Genomic DNA, 22,902 nt, shown 5'->3' on the forward strand with positions numbered 1-22,902 from the left:
TTTGATTTTATGTTTATCAAGGGAAATCTTGTTTTCATTTTCATAGCAAATGTATGACTTTGAACAGGGAACTTGTCTGCCTTGTATTTCTCCTGCGCTGCTTTATCCTGTTTCCTGAGTTGCTAGTTTTGAGCTTGTGTAAGCCTTGTTAGAGGATCTCCAGACACATCAAAGGGCAGGGACTGCATCCCCTTAGCCCCAGAGCAGCTATGGGAGGTCTCTCTTGCCCTCTTGCCTAGCGGTTGCTTCTTCCAAGGAAGGAGTACCTCTGAACACCCAAGTCTGCCCAGATTTTCCTCCAGTCTAACACTGGCATCCCAGTATTAAAAGGTGTCTTGGGGTTTCCCTGCTGGCGCAGTGGTTGGGAGTCCGCCTGCCGATGCAGGGGACACGGGTTCGTGCCCTGGTCCGGGAGGATCCCACATGCTGCGGAGCGGCTGGGCCCGTGAGCCATGGCCACCGAGCCTGCGCGTCTGGAGCCTGTGCTCCACAATCGGAGAGGCCGCAGCAGTGAGAGGCCCGTGTAAAGAAAAAAAAAAAAAAAAAAAAAAAAAAGTACTAAAAAGGTGTCTTGGCTCTATATCAGAAACTTCTTAGGTTCAGGCAGCAGCAACAAGCTCTTAAACTCAAAAAGGGATGCATTGGAAGGAGGTCTGGTGGCCCACAGAACTGACTAAAAGCCAGGAGGACCAGCCTATGAAAATAGACAGGAACCAAAGAAGGCTGGATAGCAAGATCAGGAGACAGGTTAGGACCACCACTATACACACCCCCAACTCCTGATGGTTTCTGACCTGTCCCTACATCACTATGTCACTCACATGAGAGTCCCAGTCCCTGGCAGGAGCATCACATTGGTCAAGCCAGGTCGGAAGGCTTGCACTGTGGTAAGCTGGCTTTCAAGTGGGAGGAGGGGCTCTGTCTCCCCAAGACCTACACAATGTGTGTTCCCCCAGGAAGGAAGAGTTCAGATGCCCACCACGGCCCTGTCTGGGGGAGCAGTAAGCAAAGCTTAGGAGAGGACCAACACTCATTGGAGACCTCTGGTGTATAAACCAATCCCTAGAGATAAAATTGAGGCTGGGATTTAGTCAAGATTGTCTTCCCTACAAGAGAAGCTGAAGTGAGGAATTATAACTAACACCTTTTTTTTTTTTTTAAATTTATTTTTGCCGTGTTGGGTCTTTGTTTCTGTGCGAGGGCTTTCTCTAGTTGTGGCAAGCGGGGGCCACTCTTCATCGCGGTGCGCGGGCCTCTCACCGTCGCGGCCTCTTGTTGCGGAGCACAGGCTTCAGACGCACAGGCTCAGTAGTTGTGGCTCACGGGCCCAGTTGCTCCGCAGCATGTGGGATCCTCCCAGACCGGGGCTCGAACCCGTGTCCCCTGCATTAGCAGGCAGATTCTCAACCACCGTGCCACCAGGGAAGCCCCCTAACACCACTTATTGATGGTCTCCTGTGAGCCCACTGCTGAGTATATCTGATGAAATCTCATTTAATCTTTACCTGTCAAACATATAGTAGTATCCATTTTACAGATGAGGAAATGAAGGTTCAGGAAGGTTGGGATATCTCCAGGGTCATACTGGCATTCACACTTAGGTCTGCCAGGCTGTGGACTCATGCTCGCTTTCTCACTGCTGGTTTTCTTATACCTGGGATACAGTGAACTGGAGAACAGCTCCCTGTCCTCCTTTTTTAAACTTCTCTAATGCTTCCCTTGAAGCACAAAAAGCTGTCAACTAGACTGTGTGTGTGTGTATGTGTGTGTGTGTTGTCACAGTCACTCCTGGCAGGGTCCCCAAAACTCATGAACCATGATGGATGACAGACATACGCACCCTCAGGTTTTAGAACAAAGTCTCTTCCATGTGAGTAACTGACCAGACACATCAGTTAAAATCAGCAAGATTTTCTCAGTGAATGTTAAGAACATGCATTATCTGCTTCCATAGCCAATGACCAAAATCCATCCCACGTACATGTGGCATGCTGTGACCCAGTCCTGCACTAATGCTTCTGTGTGCAGCCTGAGGCCCAGAGTTCTAGAGTTAGAGTGGCCTCCCGTTGCAAATGCTGATCAGATGACTCCTTGGTGAGCAGAGACCTGGTGGATTTAGCTCAAACAGAAGGCAGTTTTAGGAGAGGAGCCTTTGGAGACCATCTCATCCCTTTTATAGTGCCTGAACACAGAAGGGGCAGTCTGGCCATTCCCAGGCTTGAGCCAACTGTTGCCCTCCCTGGGGATGCTATTGGGGGTCTTGTTCATAGTCTTGAGTTTCTTTCTACTCTTGGGGACCAAAATGAAGCATAAGAAACATTTTTCATCTGGGTCCTGGGAGGCCAGCAAAGCAAAGTGGAAAAGCTCACTTGGTTACCACTTATGTGTCTTGAGTCCACTGGAGTAGGTAGAAGAGGAGAGAGGCCTGCATCCAGCTATCTCCTTGAATGTCTCTTGGCCAGGGATGTGTCGGTAACATCTGAATGAGGGAGGACCAGGAGGATGGAATGGTCCCAGGCCTGGAGCTCGAGGCAAGGCTAGAGAAGAAAAGCTGAGTTCTTATGGCCAGATCAAACAGAGGCTGAGGAGTCACCCAGTGTCTGTAGGGAAAAGGTATGTGTACTCAGTAGGAATGTGACTGCCCAGCATTCCTTCCCGGGAACTGCTGATCTCAAAGGGAACTTTGGTTCAATCCCTGGGACATCCAGTCCCTACCCAGGCTCACCCAGAGGCCTTCCTGCCAGATGCCCCCATAGAAGAGGGGGTGCTCCATTCTCCCTATACTTTTTCTTGTGGTTGCCTTCCTATTTATAGGAACAAGTGTGGTGAATTCATTGCATAATTAAAAAGAAAACAAACTTGCTATAAGGGAACACTTACAATTTAAGTAGACACTTGTGTAAAAACAATGATTCGTGCTTTGTTGGATCTCCAAAAATAGACAACATGATTCGTTGAATGATTTCTGGCCTTTAGTGTATTTTAACCTATACATGACAGTCTCTGAATTATCAAGACAGCTATGTAGTTACTGTCTACAAGAAAGAAACATCTTTTGCCTCAACCACAGGTTATAAATTCACTGCTACCACAAACAAAGTCAAAAGACACAAACTTGGGAAAATATTTGCCACATATTAAAAAAAAGTTAATTGCCTTAATATATAAAGAGATCTTACAAGTCAATAAAAAAGACCAATAATTTGATAGAAAAATGGGCAAAGAAAGTTGACAGATGACAGAAGTTAATACAAATGGCTTTTAAATGTACAAAATGATATGCAATTTTATATATAAAAAAGAAATGTAAATTAAAACATTATTTTCACCTTTCATATTTCAGAGGTCAAAAGTCTGATAATGTACTGTGTTAGTGAGGATGTAGGAAAATGGGCACTCTCATATATATTAATGGGAATACAAATTGGTACAAACTCGTTGTAAGAAATTTGAGATTAACCAAATTTGAAAATTTACATACCCTGTTACAGTTATCTATTACTGTTTAACAAACTACCCCAAAACTTAGTGGCTTTCCCGTTTACAATTATCTTGCTTGTGAAATTGAGGAAGGGCTAGGTTGGGTGGTGGTTCTCTGACCCGTATATTGTCAGCTGAACTCTCCCAGGCCTGGGAAAGTACTGAGATACTGAGGGGCACAGGCATGTCTTTTTATGTAGTAGAAAAACATGATTAATATGTGCATGTGTCCATCTTCTCCATGGCCCCTGCTCCCCAACTACTGCCACCACTAAAGGAGACTCCGACTTGGCAGCAGTTTTGTCCCCTTCCTCCCCTCTAAGGTTCTTCGGGCTTTTGCAATAATGAAATGCCCTCCAGTCAAAGGCCCTGAGGAACACACCAATAGTTGAAAAAAATGGAGTGTATTACTTGTTACAGTGAGGGGAACACACAGGATGGGGAACCATGGAGCATCTTGGTAAGAGGGCCTTAGAGAGGACTTACAGGACTTGGGCTTGTATTAGTGATTTTGGAGAGAATTAAAGAAGCAGGACTTTTCTCAGTGTTTGATGCTGTTGGGAAGCAAGAGTAATTCTATGATTGGGTATCTTAAATCTTATCTAGAAAAAGGAATAACTAAAGCAAAGTTAAAGCTGCAGTTGGCAAGGAAACAGCACTGGCGTATTATCCAGGATAGAAAGACATTTGGTCATTTTTGGGACTTGGACAACGTTCATGGTTTGTCTGTGTTTGGATATGATTACAGAATGGTCTTGTTTTTGTCTTGACCCATCATGGTTACAGATGGCCTTGTTGATGTCCTGTGAAATTGTTTATGTGCAACAGGAGAACTCCAAGGCCTTGGCTGTGAATGTCAGATCAACTTCTACAACACCAAGGCCTAGCTGATAGTCCCAGGCCAACATCCAGATGTCAGGGGCTGTTTCTCTTTCTCAGACGAGAAGAAGAGGCAAGCAGAGAAGTGGGTGGGCGGGATTTCAGTTTTGGAGGAGTTCGGCAGAGAGTTTCTGCGGCGTGTGCAACAGAAATAAGGGGACGGGAAGAGGAGCGGGTTAACAAGAATTGCTGTGGACACTGTGTCCACTTCATGGTTGTCAAGAAATATACTTTTTAAAAATATAAATTAAAATCTTGAACAATTTTGAATTGGCTTTTGGTTGCTGGATTGTGTTCCCTCTACTGTAATACTGCTCTGAGACCAACCATGCGGATCGGGATCTTAAAAGGGCAGGTGTTCAAAGCCAAGAAGTTCTGAGCCATTGTCTTGAGAGTCCAGAGCTCCAGCTCCAGCTGAAGCTGATGCCTGGGTCAGGATGGTGTTTGAAGAAGAACCAGAGCCAGGAGGGTGCCAATCAGAAGCCAGGCTCAGGTGCCTGCTGCCTCCATCCCCTAGAAGATCCAAGCATTCAGAGTTCCCCAGGCTCTTAGTGCCCCCAGAAAGTGGCAGCCTTGACCCCCGGTCTGGGTCCTGGTTATTACCACAACAAATCTTGTCAGCCGAGGATGCCAAGATAGGGGGATATGGTCCCTGCCCCCAGGCATGATGATTCTGTGGGAGAGTGAGGGCAACCACAGCAATAGCTGGGGCTCCGTGGCATGTGGGATCCTCCCGGACCGGGGCACGAACCCGTGTCCCCTGCATCGGCAGGCGGACTCTCAACCACTGCGCCACCAGGGAAGCCCAAGGGAAGGGCGCATTTCTTCGCAGAGCCAGTATCCATAGGATAAAGGTTTGGGAAGCGGGGGCAAGGAAGGCTGAGGACAGAGCAGTGAGGAATGCACAATGACAGATGAATTCAGAGCATTCTTTGGAGCCTGGAGATCCCCAAAGGTGAAAACCTCAAGAGCCAGACTCTATGGCTGGCGTAAACCCTATCGAGGCCACAGGGGATATGCATAGTTCAGCACCTAAAGGACCCACTGAGGGTAGCGGGAGTGAACACAGACGTCAGCAGAGCCTCCCCTCTCCTTCCCTTCCTCTCCCTCCCCTTTCAGGTGGCTGGCCGTAAGGGCCCAGACTGTGTGGGGTAGTGGGAGAAATGAAAAGAAAACGGGCAAACATGGGAGAAGAAGAGCCCACGCTGGGAATCAAAGAGCTGGAAGAGTTCTGGAAATGGAGTATCTGGAGGGACAGTTGGTCAAGGGATGGTGCATTAGCATCCGAACTGTACTCAGAGGGACAAGGACAGTGGCGGGTCTGCTTACTTGGCCAAACTTTCTGAAAGGAATGGGGTGCCCGTGTGGGCACCCGGCCTGGGCTTTCCCACAGAACGGGTGGCCTGGACCCTCGGGGCTCGGGCTCGCGCGCTACCGGCGGTAAGAACGCGCTGGGCGGAGGCGAGCGGGCGAGCGCCTTGGTGACCCTTCCCCTACTTTCCATCTTCTTCAGCTGGAGCAAGAGGTCTGTGCCCGGCGGGGGAACGCGCGTCCAACCCCTGGACCCAGGTCTAGGCCGGCAAGCGGACACTACGAAGGGGCGGGCGGCTCCCGGGGCAGCGCCGCCGTTCCGCGCTCCCGCCCCCGGGAGCCGGACGTGGCGCCTCCCCCGCGGCAGCCGGAGCCTGGAGGTGGGGTCGGGAGCCCGAGGCCGGGACTCTGATGTCACCGCGCGGCCGCGGGCGCCCAGCAGCGCGTCTCGCGTTGGAGCTCAGGTACTCGGTGAGGCCGCGGGGCCGGACGGCCGGGAGTGGGCGGCGGAAACGCCCTTCCCGGGGGCGGCAGAGCGAGCCCCACCGCTAGGAGCGGGTGGGGTAGCTGGGGCGCCGCGGAGCAGCCCGCGCGTCGTTCGGTCTGGAGGGGTTGGGCTCCGCGCGGAGTCTGGTCTGCGCGAGTCAAGGCCCTGCGCGCTTGGCCCCTTCGCAGAGGGGTGGGGGGCGCAGAGCCGGCAACAGCGGGAGCTGCTGGGGAGCGCGCCCGGGGGACCCGAGCACGCAGTGGGGTCTCACCCTGCAACCTCCGGCTCCCGCCTTTCGACCGCGCAGCCACTGGGGTATCCTGGCCTCTCCGGTCCACGATCGCGCGGTTCCCTCCGCGTGTTCTGAGCCCTCCTTCCCCGACGGTAAACCCAACCAACAGGAAAGGCCGAGAAATGCGCCAGCCAGGGGCCATCCGCTCTCCCAGCGTACCCGAGGCCTCGCTCTCCAGCCGCACTGCGTGACTCTGTCGCCCCCTGTGGCCGCCAGGCCTGCGCCTCTTTCCTCCCCGGAGCGCCTCGACTCAGCTTGAAGCCCCAGGTATGTGGTACGATCTCGACCGCGGCTTCCTCTCCCCAAGTGCCGCCAGCATCCCGCGTTTCCTGACCGTGGCACAGAGCTAGAGTCTACGGAGACTCTACATGTGGGCGGGAGCGAGCTGAGAGCAGACGCTTCGCGACGTGAGCTGTGGTGCTGACAGGCCGGGAGAATGGGGTGCCGGAGGGAACTGGGAGAGCCACGGAACTTACCAAAATGCCTGCCCTTCTAGACCTGGTCTGGAGTGGTGGAATTCAAGACACGGCCCAGGACCTAGATACTCAGTCCGGCAGGGAGACTGCCGTGCAGGCAGCGAGGCAGTCTCCCTGCCGGACCATCCAGGTGGGGTGGCCTGGACAACCTCTCCATAAGAGAGGTCAGACGTGAGGTGGCCTTTGGGAAAGATATGATTTAATTCCTGATCATTGTTGATCATTTGAGGTTGTCTGCCTTTCTGGTCACCTTACCTGGATCTGTTTCCGTTGCCTTTGTGTGACTTTACCCACTGGAAGCTGTCTTCATGGATTTCCCCAAGAACCTCTAATTAAAAACCTGGGTCTGCTTTCTTGACTGGTCCAACCTCTCTCCTGAGGTCCAGACACACATCTCAACTTACCACCTGCTTGCCAGACTTGCCACAAACACTACAAAGCCCACAGGCCCCAGACTGAGCACTGGATCCCTTGGCTAGTCCCCGTCTCAGCTTCCTCATTCCTGGGACCGGCACCTCCACCTCCCCAGCCCCTAGCTCTGAACACGGAAGTCATCCTTGTCTCCTTTTCCTCGCTTGCTCTTTGATTCAGGTGATAAGTTTATCACAAATGACCCCAATACCACATGACCCCAATCTGGTGGTTTTCTAGCAGGGATTTCACACTGCTCCCCCTACTCTGACGAGGCTTGGCAAAAGGTTCTTTGAGTTCTAGCCTCTGGACTTACATTCAATGCAGGCACTGGCTCTGCAGCCCAGCCCACAGTTGACACTAATGCTGATGCTAGGGCTCCTGGGGTGTGGCTACTCCCAGCCACAAGGACTGGCTGAACTGCAAGAGGCTCCCTGCAGCCAGACAAGTGTGAAAACTCTTTGCTCTTTGGGCTGAGGCCCCAAAACACACTAAAGGAGCTGGACCCTCCTGGCATAACAGGTTCTACAAAGGGCACAGTGTGAGCATCCTGCATGGGTATCAGGTGCTTGGGTTACCACTGCAAAAGCATCCTCGAGACAAGTTAAGGTCAATAAGAAAATGTACACACATTTTAGTTATCCATCTGAGCTGTTTTTATTTGGTGAACTCAGAATCCTTTATCAGTCAGTAACTCACAAATAAGATAGAATTGTCAAGGCCTTTTTTGAGGAAACATCTTTGTATTAGAACAGTTACCCATGCCTATAGATGCAACGAAAGTCAAGAATGGGTGGCATGAGCCAGGGTAAACAGTGCTCCCAAGCTGGACTCAGAAGGATAGGAAGAGAGAGAGCTATTGTCTGGGTGGCTAGGGGGAGTTACCAAGAGAAGGTGACTGTCCTCGCAGGGGCTGCTACTCAGAGTAGCTTCTTGTCTTTCTGAAGTTCAGAGAGTATAAACTACTTTGCAGAAATGGTCCCCAAGCCTGAGTGAAGACCAACCTGCAGGGCTGGCCTTAATGGGCTCAAAGATGCCTCCAGGTGGGTGATGTCAAGATGTTCTGGTACCAGGTCAGCTGAGATCCCCTCCTGGGAATGTTGGAGGTACCGCTTTGCCCGTTTAGGAAACATCATATCCTCCCTCCACTAACCTCCCTACCTGCCCTACCCAGCAATCTGTAGCATCTGGGGTCTCAGGGAATGGGGTAGAGGGTGATCCTGAGCTCCAAAAAGTGTCTAGAGGCTCACATAAGTCTGTTTTTCAGTTTCCACCCCACTGTGGGCCACCCTCCTCTGCAATCCCAGCCAAGCAGCTCAGGAAAGGCAAGCCCGCCCCCCACCCCACCCCCAAAGTCCCTATAGCCCATAGGGAGCCTTCAGTTCCCAAGACTCAAAGCTGCTTTCACCCCTGACCCAGGCACACCTACCTAGCTCCTCCCCTTGCTCCCCCTCCTGCCACTGGGGAAGTATTGATTTCTGGCCATTCCTGTTCCAAGCTGTGCTTGCCTGCTCTTCTGGTTCCTAATAACCTGAGTAACCTGGTCAGTGTCCATGGGTGGCAACTGCCTCACCCATTCTGTCCCCTTTCTCAAAAAGACTAATAGGGAGAGAAAAGTGGGTAGAAGCAAAGAAGCCCTCAACCTTCTCCAGCAAAGCCACCCCCATCTACTCCCTGAAAGGCTGCTCCTTTCCTTGTCATTCAACAAATGCTTAACATCGACTACATGCCAGGCACCGAGGGTGCAGAGATGAGTAAGTGCAGGGCCTGTCCTCAGGAAGCTCAGGGGTGGGAATGGGGAGAGGGAATCAAAGCAAGCCAACAATCACAATGCAGGGCGATGAGTGCTGTGACGCAGGAAGCTCAGGACACTGTAGGGATCCCAAAGGGTCAGGAGACCTCTAAGCTGCGTCCTATAGGAGGAGCAAGAGTGACAGGAAAAAGAGGGGGTGAGCCTGTCATTCCTAGACAAAAGGCAAAGAGTCTCCCAAGCAGGGGCTATATTATCCTGGAATCTGCCAGTATTTTGAAGGGATGGGGGCGATTGTTTCCCATAGTGGAGGCTGGGCTTTGTTGGAGGGGGCTGGGGGTGAACTGGCTTTCAGCAGGGTTTGCTTCTAGGAAATTGATTCTGGCTGCAGTAAGCTTGGAGGCAGGCCCAGATTCCAGGCAGGGCTCAGCTGCCTCTTACCAGCTGTGTGCCTCTGGGCAAATCATTCCCCCTTCAGAACTTCAGTGTCCTCATCTGTAAAATGCAGACAGCAGTTGTGCGGTTCAAGACAAATATTTATTCAAAGCACCTGGAACATAACTGGCCCAGAGGGAGGGAGGAAGGCTGTGAAGCTGCCCCTGCCACCTGACCTGGGTCTTTCCCCCTCCTTTCTTGTCTCCCCTGTGATCTCAGATCGTTCTTGACCATTGTTTATCAGGGAAAGATCACATGGAGAAACTAACAAAGCAGCCAGGAAGCCGCCAGGGTGGGACAGGGTTGGGGAGGGCAGGAGCATGGGTACATTCTCAGAGCTCCAGGAGGTGCCAGGGTAGAAGCCGGGGCTGCGGGCCAGAAGAGCCCCAGCGGGGGATGCGCTAGTCGCTAGTTCCTTCCCCTGAGCTAAGGCCCTCAATCTCCAGAGCTGTTCCCCTGGTCCTACTGCCCTTGCCATTCCAGACTAGGGAGATGGGGGGGGGGGGGGTGCCAGCGCTAATAAGGGTCGTGAGACTAGGGAGGGGATGTGTAAGCATGTCCGTGTTGGAGGTGCCAGGAGGTTGTCCTAACCCTAACCCGGAGCGCCTCACCCACCACTCCATCTATGCTTTTCCAGGCCCCACAGAGCTGGCCAGCCTCTGCCCGCGTCCGCGCAGCCATGGAGGCTCTGGGTCCTGGAGGCGACTGCGCCTCGCCGGCCTCGTCCACTCGCAGCCTGGACCTGCGGCGGCTGTCCGCGCGCGCCGACTCGGCCTACAGCTCTTTCTCCGCCGCCTCTGGCGGTCCTGAGCCGCGCACACCGTCGCCGGGGACCCACCAACTTCCCTACCTGGACTGGGACTACGTGCGCGTGGTGTGGGGCGGCCCGGCCCCCACCGCCGGGCTTCGCACCTCCCCGCAGCCCCGGCCCGCGGCCGCCGCACGCAGTGGGCCTCGTCCCCCCGAGATCCGGGGGACCCCGGGGCCGCTCAGCCGCCAGACCACCCCGTTGCTGTACGCGCTGGCGGCCGAGGCGGAGGCCGCGGCGCGGGCAGCCGAGCCACCCAGTCCGCCCGCGTCGCGGGCCGCCTACCGCCAGCGGCTGCAGGGCGCGCAGCGGCGAGTGCTCCGGGAGACGTCCTTCCAGCGCAAGGAGCTCCGCATGAGCCTGCCCGCCCGTCTGCGGCCCGCGGCCCCCGCGCGGCCCTCCGCCGCGCACCCGCGCTCTGCCTTGCTCAGCCACCCCGGCGGGGAAGCGGAGCCGGCGCGCCCCGGGGCTCCCGCGCCGGTAACCGCCGGCAGGGGACGCCTCGCCAACCAGCAGCGGCAGTGGTGCTTCTCAGAGCCGGGAAAGCTGGATTGCGTGGGTCGGGGCGGTGGGTTGGCGGGGGAATGCTCGGGGGAGGCCTGCTCCAGCTCTGGCCTCGCCAGGCCGGAGCCCCGGGAATGGCAGCAGCGGACGCTGGCAGAGTTCGAAGGTCACCAGATCAGATGGCTGCCTGCGACCCAGCCCCGAAGCCTAGAGGACCCGAAACCCCGGTCCTTGAGGCTCAGCAATGCCTATAGGCCTGCTGGTCGGAGTCAGAGCGCTTCGGGGGAAGTCTTGTCCCCCTGGGGAAGTCCAGAAGGGGTCATGCCCATTGCCCAGGTATGGAAGATAGGGGCAGCAAGCTTGGCTTGGGGGCATCCAGAAGATTGAAAACTTGAGCAACATTTCATCCAACTGCTTGCCTTTCCAGGCTGTTCCCCAAGGAGCAGAAACCCCCAGACCATTGTTTCAGACCAAACTTTCCAGGTGAGAGAAATGGACCACTCTGGGGACTGAAAGCTGGGGGGAGGCAGCTTTCATATCTCTTGCTCAAGAAAGAAGAGGGCCTCCCACTCACCCTCAGTTTGAGCCTTCTGTCTTTTGCAAACCACATCCCCTAATCCCACCCTCAACACCCTACTGTCTGTCTGGCGCAGAACCAGAATCTTCCTTCCTGGTCCCCGTGGTCAGTGTGGGGTCCCTGCTTCCAGGTTCCTGACTCAGAAGGAAGTTGCAGTGGTGTGTTCTGCAGAGGGCCCCCAGAGCAGTCCCTCTGACTGGGAGCATAGGGCCTCAGAGAACTGCATTGTGTCTGCCCGGCTCCCATCCCTTCCTGATGATGAAGTTTTCCTGGAAGAAGCCCCGCTGGTCAGAATGAGATCACCTGCAGACTCCCATGCTCCCCTGGGGCTCCCAAACAGGTGAATTTCCTCAGGCTTTCAAGCAGAGTGAGATACGTATCCCTTCCTACACACATCTACAAAATGCTGGAGGGGCAGGGAACCCTCTCCTGGCTGGTGGCTGGGAGCCAGGGGGGTGAGGTGGGGGAGGTGGATGGCCCTTGGAGGCCACCATTTATCTTTGGCCAGAACTTTTTCTGATTTAGTGTCTCTTCCACTTCCAGTGTCCATGCCTCTGACCGGCAGTATGGAGCTGGCTTGGGTCAGAGGGCTGACCAGGCTATAATCCCCTCAGAGCAGCCCCTCCATGAGCACCCGGAGACTGCAGGGGCGGATGACTGTTGGCAGGGGGTAAACGGTTCTGTGAGTGTCTCCAGACCTACATGCTGTAGTCCCCCTGGGACTGCAAATGGTGACATTGCAACCTTTGACCCCACTGGACTGCTGACCACTGATCCCCCCACAGTTGCAGAGACTGACCCCCTCAAACCTCTCCCATGTGATGCCCTGAGACCTCCAGGCAATGATACCCTGGGGCCTTCTGACCACACTGCCCTGGCTTGGGGCACTGGCCAGACTGGTTCCAGGTCAACATGGCCCAGTCCACGCCTCGAGGAGCTGGTTCAGGAGCTGGCCAGATTGGATCCCTCTCTGAGTGACACTCTTACCTCCTATCCCAGCCCAGAGCCATCCCTGGGCCTGCTGGATGGGCTGATTCCTTTAGCCGAGGTCTGGGCTGCAATGAGGCCAGCCTGTGGAGAGGCTGGAGAGGAAGCAGCTGGTACTTCTGCGTCAAGGTGAGTGAGGGGTACCAGGGACTCAGGGGATTCTAAGCCCATGCAGCCTGGGGCAGGACGACCCAAGGAACTCTGGTTTTGTCCCCAGCTCTTACCTACTTAACTCCACCCAGCGCCTGCCAGCTTCTCAGGAGGAGACAAGGCCTGAAAACCTTACCTCCTACGCTGTGCCTGACGAGCCATGCGGCCCGGGTCTCCCCGAGCCAATTAACAGCATCCAAGCCAAGAAAGTGAGTGTGGAGGGGCTATTAGAGGCTGGGCTAAGTCAGGGCCCTGCCTCCAGACTGAGGTACCCGCGCCCTCCCTGCAGGTGGAGCTGGCGGACCTCCTTCAAAAGACGCTAAGGGAGCTTCAGGCCGAGCAGGAGCAGCTGCAGGGAGCGGCCCAGGCTTGGGCCAGGCGCGGGGCTGCCCTGGAGGCCGCGGTCGGCCAGGCCTGTGCACCCCATGAGCTCGAGCGGTTCAGCCGGTTCATGGCCGACCTAGAGCGCGTGCTTGGCCTCCTGCTCCTGCTGGGCAGTCGCCTGGACCGCGTGCACCGCGCCCTGGCCCGGGCGGGCGCAGACGGCGACCCTGACGAGCAGGTAACGGGTTTGGGCTGGGGGAGGGCGGGGCGGTGAGGGGCCTTCGGGCTCCGGCTGGAAGCCTCCCGGGAGCGGCGGCGCCCTCGCCCCGCTCACGGCGCCCTCGCCCCGCGGCTCCAGGCCTCTCTGCTGCAGCGACTGGGGCTCCTGCAACGGCAGCAGGAAGACGCCAAGGAGTTGAAGCAGCATGTGGCACGGCGCGAGCGGGCCCTGCGCGAGGTGCTGGCGCGCGCACTTCCCGCCGACGAACTGCGCGCCTATCGCGCCCTGTTGGTCGGCAAGGCCGCTGTCCTGGCCCAGCAGCGCAGCCTGGACGAGCGGGTCCGCCTCCTTCAGGACCAACTGGACACAGTCAGGACCGACCTTGGCCGTCGTCCTGCGACCCTCAGGCCGGCCTGGCCCCCAGGCACCCGTCCTCCGGATAAACCGCCCTTCCCCCCTCCCCTCATCTAGTTACAGGGGGCTGGGGGTGAGGAGCATTGCCCCTGCCTCTCACCCACGTGATTGATTGGGATGACGCTGGTTTATTCGGTGCTTTTCCCTTGGGGTGGGGAAGACCCAGGCCCGGCCTTCCTGGAGTACTTTTTCCAAGTGTTCTCATGTGGCCTTAGCCAAGTCTTGCGGATTATTTGGTAATTAACTTATGAATTTTAAAGTCTGCAGTATTCCCCCTTTTCGGTCAGGGTTGGTTGGAGGGAGAGGAGACAAGTCAGAGGAGCACTTCAACTTAAGATGCAAAATGGCCATTTTTTCCCCTCTCAATAAAAAATTGATGTGAGAAGTGTGCGGTATCACCTGGAGCCTGGCTTGGAGGAGGGATCTTGTTGGCAAACTACAGACACCTGCCAGACTAGAGCAGAAGAGAGATTTGTTGGAGGACATCACTCAGCCCTGGGAATCCCTAGAAAGACTGAAGAAACAGGCTTGAAAACTGGAGGGGCCAAGCAGATGCTGTCACCAGTAGTCCCTAAATATTCTGGTGATTGCATTATTACCACGAAAGCTAGGCCTGATTGGCTGAGGCCAGGTCTCTTTTGCTGGTTTTTACCCAAGCCCCCGACATGAGTAGTATAGTGGAAGTGGGGGACTGCCTCCCTTCAAGACAAGGGATAGGGAACTTCCCCAAATGGAAAATGGATTCAGATGCTTTGCTGCCTAAAAACCCTGATGAATGTCAAGTACACTTGGACATTTGGGGACATTCATTCCAAGACCCAGAAAGAACTTTCTTCCTCTTCCAATTATGTTGGATAATTGGATAAACTGAATTTATCCGCCTTTCCTTTGGAGTCCCCACTAGGTCACCCAGGCTTAAGGAGGGCAGTTGGGGGGATGGGAGCTGAAGGTGAGTCATGGGGGACCTGGAGACCTATTATTGTGGGGGTGGTGCTGAGGAGTTGCAGAGGCAGCTTGTGTTCTGGAGATGGCAGTTTGGGGATGGGCTAAGGTTGGGAGTTAAGGGCTAGAGTGGTATGAAACAGGACACACTCCCCTCTGTGTGTCAGTCTTGTGTACATAGAATCAATGTTCAGTTCTCAAATATACATTGAAAATCTGTCTTAGTATTTGTAGCTGCTAAGGCCAGGGACAAGAACATTGTTCATGTAAATGTTCAGTGTATTTTTGGGAGCTGGGCACATTAATAGGCATGTGTATGTGTATCTAAAGCCAACAGACCTCAAAGGGAGAAATCTCTGCTTCTGGGCCCGTTTTCTGATGCATATTGTCACTAAGTGCAACTGGTTGGGAATGTTAAATGGTCGTATTCATACCAAAAGCATTAGTTATAACAGTCGCGCTATTGAGCACAGAACAATGCTCACATTGTGCCTTCTTATAAAAAACATATGGGGCTCCTGCTGATTCTAACATTATGCTTTGCTTTTCTCCTTTGAACGCCGTGGGCGGGGCCTCCGCTCTAAGATCCTCTGCCTAGCAGGGCAGCTCGCTTCGAGACGCGTTCTGGATGGAATCTACTTATTTCTGGCTTTTGCCCTGTACAGTCCCCACTGCATTCTCCCATTGTGATATACTTAGAAACACACTTAACGTCGTCCATTAGGCCAGTAGAAATTGTGTATTTCAGACAAAACACTCCCAGCCCGGGATGGGCATGAGAAGCAGCGTCTGCCATTGTCTGGTTAAACTGCACTTTGGTTCTTCGCTGGTTTTTTCCATGGGGAAATATGAGGCTTCTGTGCTTGTCTCTACCAGATCGAGCGAGCCCACAAAAGTGGGGCCACAACTCCTGCGCCTGTCCTTCCATTTTGCCTCCGTCTCCTTCCTGCCCCAGTTTATCTCCCTTCCACACCCCGTTATTCCTTCAGAGGGCAAGAATGAGCTCAGCATAGGTGTTCTATATTGGCACCACAGACTAAGACTAGGGGTGCGGTGGGGGCCAGTACCAGAAGTCTGGTGAATTCCACCCTCCTGGACACTGCCAGCAGAGGGCACTGTTTTCCTCATGATGAAAGCTTCTAGCCACGCTTTACCACCCGCAGCCTCCCCAGCTACCAGGCCCTCTGGGCTAGCCACAGGGACGTTGCCTTGTCCTGAGCAGTGTCCCTGTTGGACCTGAAGGCTGGGGCTAAGCCTTTGTGTCTGTCGGAAAGAAATCCTGGCCCGCCAGTTATGGGAAGGTTGGCTCCCTTTCCTTTGCCACTAGGCCTTCGTTCGAAAGTCGTTGGCTAATGAGGAGTGGGGAGGGGGAGGCTGGGGGTGTTGATCTCGAGGATCAGTATCAAAAAGAGCCTTACGTGGTTCCCCACGGTGGAAAAGAGGGTTTCTTGGGCCTCTGTTGGGGTTTCTGTCCGCACCTCCCCAGGCCGCCTGCGCCCGCCGCTGCCTGCTGGTCCCGCCCCCAGCCCTGAGGCCTGCAGCGCCCCGCCCCGATTGAGCAGAGCGCGGTTGTTGCCTGGCAACTGGCAGCTCCGGGGCCTCCCTCCTTTCCTACTCGCCTCATCCCGCCCCCCAGCCGTTCCTAATACGGATGTAATTAGTGCACTTTTTACCTTCTGACTGTAAATTGGAAACAGTAGGAAAGCGAGGTTCCGTGGTGCCCAAACCGACGCGCAGTCTGGCTGGAGCAGCCTGCTCCTCACACCAAGTACCTCGGCGAGCGGCTGGCGTGAACCTCAGGAATCCTCACGGGAACAAATTACCTTGCTGTTCAGTCACGTGTAATTCAGAAGCTTATGAGGACATTTAGGTCAAATGTGGTTGAGGACAGCAGAGAGAAGAGGTGAAATGCTGTAAAGCAATCCTCCCAACGACCCCGTAGCGTTACTGTCACAGCCTAGCTACAGTTTAGACAGGCAGTCATGATGGGTGTTTACCTGTTGTCTTTGAAACTTAAGTCAGCACTGACTTCTCACTAGGAGGACTTTTTCCTCCCCTTCTTGAGGAGAGGTCCAGACATCTCTCTCTCTCTCTCCTCCTCCTCCTCCCTCTCTCACTATCTCTTCCTTATTTCCTCTTTCCCACAGTAATATCTGAGGCCACCTCTGCTCCACAGGTTCAAGTCCAGAGGTGTGGCAGTTCTGGAAAGGTGACGCCAGCCACAGAGGTTCAAGGCATAAAACTATCTGGAGAGCGACAGAGTCTATTTATTAAACCATTTTAAAAGGTCAAATAATTTCTTCCAGGAAAAGGCAAAGAAAAGGGAGGAAATATGGGTCCTGAGAAGGCCCAGCTTTAAAACCGTGTGTGGAGGGGTGCTTTCAGTCCAGAAAGCTGAATGACTGCTTGTTTAAGACTGGAAGTTGCGGGGGCGGGGATGCTAGAGGAATGTGTATTAAGAAAGGAATTGTGATATTTTAAATAAAGCGATATTTCCCTTTTGTGGGGAAACATTTTTCCTAGTAGAGTCAATGTTGTTGTTTTTATATACAAATACTAACATGGCAAAAGAATGGTGATCATGTAGAACAACGTCACGAATCAGAGATATTTGGTTTTGAAATGCAGCCAGATATCCCTTTGGGACCAACTCGGCACTCCTGGTAATATTTCAGGATGGTGTTGCAGTTCACAGACGACTTTACCTACTCATTCCCTGTGTTCCTTCCTCCCCACAGCCTGTAGGATATGTACTGCCAGTTCCACAGAGAGGGAGATGGAGCTTGGAGACTTGGGTGACTTGCCTAAGGTCACTAAATGAATAAAGAGCTGAGATGAGACCACCTTGCTTTTCTGCAACAGGACACTGTAATGGAAAAGAGCAACAGGATGCCATCCTGACTGTGAGAGTTACTAGCTGTGAGGCCTGTACAAGTTACTTACAGTTTCTCTAAGCTTCAGTTTCCTCACTTTAAGAATCAAGATACTAACAGTGCATACCTTGTAAGGTGGTAGTTAATACCTGCAAAGTGTTTACAACTGTGCCTGGCACTTAGTAAACACAGGTCATATGTGTGTTACCCATACCCTGGTCTCCATTAGGTAAGTAACACATGCTCAAGAACAGCCTCCAGGGACTTCCCTGGTGGTCCAGTGGGTAAGACTCCATGCTCCGAATGCAGGGGGCCCAGGTTCGATCCCTGGTCGGGGAGCTAGATCCCACATGAAGGCTGCAACTGAGAGTCCGCATGCCACAACTAAAGATCCCACGTGCTGCAACTAAGACCCAGTGCAGCCAAAATACTTTTTTTTTTTAAAAAAAAAAAAAGAACAGCTTCCATCCTCCTTAGAGGAAATGTACAATTGTATTAAAAAGCTTGCTGTGGGGGCTTCCGTGGCAGCGCAGTGGTTAAGAATCCGCCGGCCAATGCAGGGGACACGGATTCGAGCCCTGTTCGGGGAAGTTCCCGCATACCCCGGAGCAGCTAAGCCCGTGCGCCACAACTACGGAAGCCTGCACGCCTAGAGCCCGCGAGCCACAACTACGGAAGCCTGCACGCCTGGAGCCCATGCTCCTCAACAAGAGAAGCCGCTGCAATGAGAAGCCCGTGCACCGCAATGAAAAAGCAGCCCCCGCTCACTGCAACTAGAGAAAGCCCGCGCGCAGCAACAAAGACACGGTACAGCGAAACAATAAAAATTGGACATGACTCATACACATCTACATCAGCAATTAACTCTTCCCCCATTAAGAGGAGTGATTCTCTTCCCTGTGATAATTTTAACCAGGTAAATTACCTTAACCAATGAACAACTATTTTTTTGTCAGTTGTTGGAAATATCCTTCCCCAGGTGTACCTCCTGTTAGTCAGATATTGTTCTTGAGAACTTTCCATATGCATATCAACTGTAATTTCCTACTGACTTACAGTTTCAGAAAGTTTTAGCCTGCAAGGAAAAAGCAGTGGTTTCTAACACCTGAATTTTAGGCTTATTGATCCTAAACTCTTGCCAAATGTTTTTACTTCACTGGGCAGGCTTGCAGCACACCCTTCTGAAACACAAAGATTCTTCTGGCGGTTCAAGAACCCTCCTCTGATTTAAGTGTGCCATAAACATTAGTTATTACTACTTTGCTGGTTTACATTTTGTCTTTCTCAAAGCTGGTCATACCTGTGTGTGTGTAACCTTTGTTATCCGTCTCAGTCAAGCCTCTCTTTTACCATGAAAAATCTCTAATATTTTATCCTGTCCTAGACCTTCAGCTACTGAGATTGCTTTAATTATTGCCTCCTGTCTTTTTTTTTTTTTTTTTTGCAGAGGCAGAAGACTTTAATTTTCATTTTGAAATAATTTATGCAGCTTAGCTAGAGTTCCAAGCAAGGAAGGTGGGAGAGGTCAGATCCGGGCCTACAATTACCTACAGTATTTGACTACCATATCCATGTTTGGTTGACTCCTTTTTTTTTGCAGAGAAATCCAAATTCTTTCAATAGTAGAATGCTTGAAAGAGGCAGAAGGATGAGGAGAAAAGAAGTGAAAAGAAAAGCAAAATACAGTAGCAAGTGCTGTAGAATGTTTAAGGGAAGTGCATCATCACACAAGCAGGAACAAAATGGGAGACTTTATTTCATTGCTTAAATCAAAACATTCCATGAAAGACTGCCTTAAATAATTTCAGAGGCCTCACTGATACACATATGGGAGGGGAACTCCAGTACCCTGTGCCCCAAAAACTATTTGGCATAACTAATGACATGCAAACCCAATTTGCAAAAGCAGAGCATTATTACAATATGATATAAAAAGGTTGGTTGAGCAAATAGATTCCACATCTTTAAAATGGGAAAAGAGCCATTTTAATTACACTGTGTTGAACCTGAGAAATCTTGGCAATACTTAAACCCTTCTCAATTACAAATAGGAGCAAAGATACAGATGAATCAAGCCACCCCTCTCTAAGGTCACTGGGCAAAGAGATTCTGCATTTGCTATTTTGGAATAAGTTGTTTGCTTTCAGATGTCTTTTTAAAATGGATATCACGTACCTTTTGCTTGTACAGAACTTTCATATAAAATAGTTGCTCCTTAATTGTATCTGTTACTATTTAACCAGTGATTTTTCTAGTGTTATGCTATGACATTTTTTTCTTTGAATGTTCACTTTCTGCACTGAAAGGCTCAGCTGGATTTGAAAGCCACAGATTCAGAAACATGGCACAATGGTGCAATTCACAAATAAATCACACTTTAAAAAATTAAATATTCATGCCATATCAAAGTAGCCAGCCACCAGTGCCAAAGACACACGTTTATATTTCACCATAAAGACAACCACAAATTAAAAGTATTTGCCAAAGTGTCTCTTTTCTTTTCTCTCGTTGTTAAATCACTTTCTCCCAAGATGTACTTCTTTTCTAATATTTAGCATTCTCAGTACAACTGAAATTAATTACATTCACAATGGTCACATTCTGTATTCAAGACTCTCTGGAATCTTGATTGCCTAAAATGAGGTAGATAACCATTCAAGGGTTTTGTTGGTTGGGACTAATTTCCTTTAGATCTTGATCATCTTTTTTTTTAAATAGAATTCCAAAATATTTAGCAAAAGATTGAAAATGTCTGAGCATTTTGGAAAAATATACTTTGAAAAGGTTTTTTTATGAAAGTTGTTTTACCTCATTTCAATTTAAAAACAGGATAAAAGCATCAAATTACAAAAGCACTACATATCTTAAAGCTGACAACCCATCATCACACAGAGCTCTAATTCTGGCTTGGGAGTACATAGATGCAGAGGCATCGGGTTAAAGCATTCAGGGGCCAGACCAGCTGCTGCCCCTTAACCTTTGATCCTAAATTTCAAATTTCCTCCAAAGTTCAATCCTGACTTCTGTAGTTCTTCATAGGAGGCTCGCACTGAGATCTTGAATCCCATCTCTGGAGAAAGATCAAGCTTCAGACAGAAGCTGGAGGCGTAGGCCCACTTGGGTGAAACAGGCTGCAGTGGACAAAGTTGGAAACAAGATGGAGCCGAAGGTTTTGGACTGCTGTCTTGGGCAGGCTTAGACTGTGAGAGGCAGGCCCGATTAGAGCAACTCAGCCGTAGCCGCAGGAACCGTCAGGTTGCTGGGGGTAGGCTGGGCGCTAGACCAGCCAAGGGCCCCGGAATGGGTCGACGGGAGATTTCTGAAAAGACCTGCAGACTACTGCGGGTTTTTGTCTTTTTACGAGGAGCCGTGGGCGAGGCACCCAAGAATTTGCTTAAGGAGCCTGACTTCCTCATGCCTCGAGCCAGATCCTGGAGCATCAGGTCGTCGGCCAGGACGCCCAGAAACGCGCTGGTGGTGGAACTGAGGATGGTGGCGGCCACCTGCACCGGGCGCCGGGCCGCAAAACTGCCACTACCACCAGCGGTCGCATCGGGCTCGGTAGAGCTTCGCAGGATGGGGTCGCCAAGTAGGCGGCGAAGCGCGTACGAGGCGCCGGACGGCAGGTACTGGTAAGCGCGCCGCCCGCTGTGGTCACGCACCTGCACCTGCGCACCCAGGCGGACCACCAGCAGCACCGCTGCATCCTCATGGCCATGCAGAGCCGCCAGGTGCAGCGGCGTGTAGCCGCCGTGTGAGCGCGCGTTCACGTCGACCCGCGCGCCTCCACGCCGCGCGATCTCCACCAGCTGCTGCACCATCTCGAGGTCGCCACTCTTGGCGGCCCAATGCAGGGCCGTGAAACCAGACATGAAGTCGCGTTTGGCCGCCAGGCCGAGGTCGCGTAGCAGCAGCCCGTGCAGCTGGTGGGTCCAGCGGCCCCCGGCAGCCCGCACTAGCCACTCGTGTTCGGCCGGCTCCAGGGGTACGGCGGACGGCGGCGGTGCGGCGGGCACCTCCTCGGTGTCCGGGCTCAGCAGGCGAGGGCCGGCGCGCGACAGGCGCCTCAGGTGCGGGGAGCGGCCGGGGCCCAGGCTGAGGCCTAGGCCGGACTCCTCAACTGAGAGCCGCCGCAGCAGCAGCGGGGAGCTACGTGGGCTGGGCTCCTCCGACAGCTGCCGACGCAGGCCCTGCTCCTCCGCCCGGATCCGGAGCGCCGCGGGGCCCGGGACGCAGCGCACGGGCAGCATGCAGGGCTTTTGAGGCAGCGCGCGCGGAGCGGGTGGTGGCGGCCCTTTTGTCAGCCCAGGCGCAGGTTCCGGGTCTGGCGGTTCTGCATGGGGCAAAGCTGCCTCCGACGGTGCCATGGACGATGGGGCCACGTCTGCAGAGAGTCCCTCGGAGGGCTGGGCCAGCTCAAAGGCTGTAATCTGGGGCTCCGAGGGCATCCCTGACTGCCGGGCTGGGACTAACAGCAGCTCCTTAGTCAGCTGAGTGGGCTCAGAGGCCGGAGCCCCGGGGGTGTCCTGTGGCTCTGATGGCGGAGCCGGGTCCGCAGGTGGTTCCACTGCCCTCTGCGCCGAGGCCAAGGATGGAGCCCCCGAAGCAGCGGTTTCCCCCTGTGAGACGGAGGTGATCTTCGACGGCGGGGCTGATGCCACCGGGGTGCTCAGGAAGCAGGAGGGAAGGGACTCTGGTCCCTCCCGGGGCCGCGGCTTCTTCCTCAGCACCACAAATTTGACGCCGTCGAGCTCCTTCACCACGGCCACGTCGTTGACAAACTGCTTGAAACGGTCCCTGCGGGCGGCGCGGCCGCGTGGGTCGCCGGCATCCAGCAGCGGCTTGAAGCGGCTCCGCAGCTCAGAGTCGCGCACCTTTCCGCCGTTCTCCTGCAGAAAGCCCAGCACTGCCGCCTGGCTCACCCCGGCGGCCGCAGCGGCTGCGGCCGCGGCCAGCGCCATGGTCAGTCCGGTCCCTCAGGGGAGCCGGGGCCTCCCCCTCCCACCGACCAGCTGTTCCCGGTTGCTGGGCAGGTGGACGTCGCGGCGCCAGCTGGGACGCATTGGAGCCGGGGTTCCAGGAGTCACGTCCGCCTCGGCCAGGCTCACCTGATCGTTTTCAACGAGGCGTAACGGGCGTGTCCCTGAAGCTGAACCTCGGTCATGCCCGCGCCGCGGGGCCCAGGATCTCCTGGATAAAGGAGCTGGGGGCCGCGGCGCGCGTCCCCCGCCGCCGCCCCGCCGGGCTCCCAGTCTTCGGGGGTAGGTTTCAGCCTTTATATTCTGTCCAATGGGCGCTGGGCGCCATCCCCCGTGCGCGGTGCTCGCCTTACCGGTGACAGCTGCCACCAGGGACGCGGTGGGAGTGGGGGAGCGGAAATTCTCCACCCCACCTCCCAACACGGGAATTAAAGGCGTAGTGCCAGGCTCGGCTCCGGGTTGCTAGGTGGGTGTGTTCCCCAGGGATGCCGCGGTCGACAGGCGAGGCAAGGATTTTTATTCCTTTTAGAAATATTTAACCACAAAATACCGGGCGATTGCTTAAAAGCAATAATTTATTTAAAGATCATCAATACCTCTTGA

The 22,902-nt window shown here is 53.6% G+C and overlaps 2 protein-coding genes across 4 annotated transcripts; one reads left to right on the forward strand and one right to left on the reverse strand.

Annotated features, from left to right (window-relative positions):
• Window positions 1–6,354: 6,354 nt before the first annotated feature.
• On the forward strand, window positions 6,355–16,947 carry SHROOM1 (shroom family member 1). 3 transcript variants are annotated; one of them, XM_027097893.1, is made up of 9 exons: window positions 6,355–6,716; window positions 8,935–9,090; window positions 10,159–11,169; window positions 11,261–11,316; window positions 11,487–11,750; window positions 11,954–12,526; window positions 12,615–12,756; window positions 12,837–13,109; window positions 13,230–16,947. In XM_027097893.1, exons 3-9 carry the CDS (start codon window positions 10,201–10,203, stop codon window positions 13,560–13,562), a joined length of 2,610 nt encoding a protein of 869 aa, XP_026953694.1. In that variant the 5' UTR covers window positions 6,355–6,716; window positions 8,935–9,090; window positions 10,159–10,200; the 3' UTR covers window positions 13,563–16,947. The 3 variants fall into 3 exon arrangements, with proteins under 3 accessions (XP_026953694.1, XP_026953685.1, XP_026953704.1); XM_027097884.1 differs by lacking the exon at window positions 8,935–9,090; XM_027097903.1 differs by lacking the exon at window positions 8,935–9,090 and having other exon boundaries at window positions 11,541–11,750.
• A 2,107-nt stretch (window positions 16,948–19,054) lies between these two features.
• Window positions 19,055–22,318, reverse strand: SOWAHA (sosondowah ankyrin repeat domain family member A). Its single transcript, XM_027094356.1, has one exon. The coding sequence runs from the start codon at window positions 22,279–22,281 to the stop codon at window positions 20,572–20,574; it is 1,710 nt and encodes a 569-aa protein (XP_026950157.1). The 5' UTR covers window positions 22,282–22,318; the 3' UTR covers window positions 19,055–20,571.
• Window positions 22,319–22,902: the final 584 nt, after the last annotated feature.

Source organism: Aethalodelphis obliquidens, unplaced genomic scaffold (assembly GCF_003676395.1).
Source record: "Aethalodelphis obliquidens isolate GAN/ISIS:26980383/991018 unplaced genomic scaffold, ASM367639v1 scaffold4, whole genome shotgun sequence".
Classification (NCBI taxonomy): domain Eukaryota; kingdom Metazoa; phylum Chordata; class Mammalia; order Artiodactyla; family Delphinidae; genus Aethalodelphis; species Aethalodelphis obliquidens.

Bases quoted from the DNA above. Each gene is read 5' to 3' on its own strand.
- SOWAHA (XM_027094356.1), bottom strand. From the start codon at position 22,281: ATGGCGCTGGCCGCGGCCGCAGCCGCTGCGGCCGCCGGGGTGAGCCAG.
- SHROOM1 (XM_027097893.1), top strand. From the start codon at position 10,201: ATGGAGGCTCTGGGTCCTGGAGGCGACTGCGCCTCGCCGGCCTCGTCC. The intron at 11,170-11,260 runs GTATGGAAGATA...TTGCCTTTCCAG, and splicing joins GGGTCATGCCCATTGCCCAG to GCTGTTCCCCAAGGAGCAGA. The intron at 12,757-12,836 runs GTGAGTGTGGAG...CCCTCCCTGCAG, and splicing joins ACAGCATCCAAGCCAAGAAA to GTGGAGCTGGCGGACCTCCT.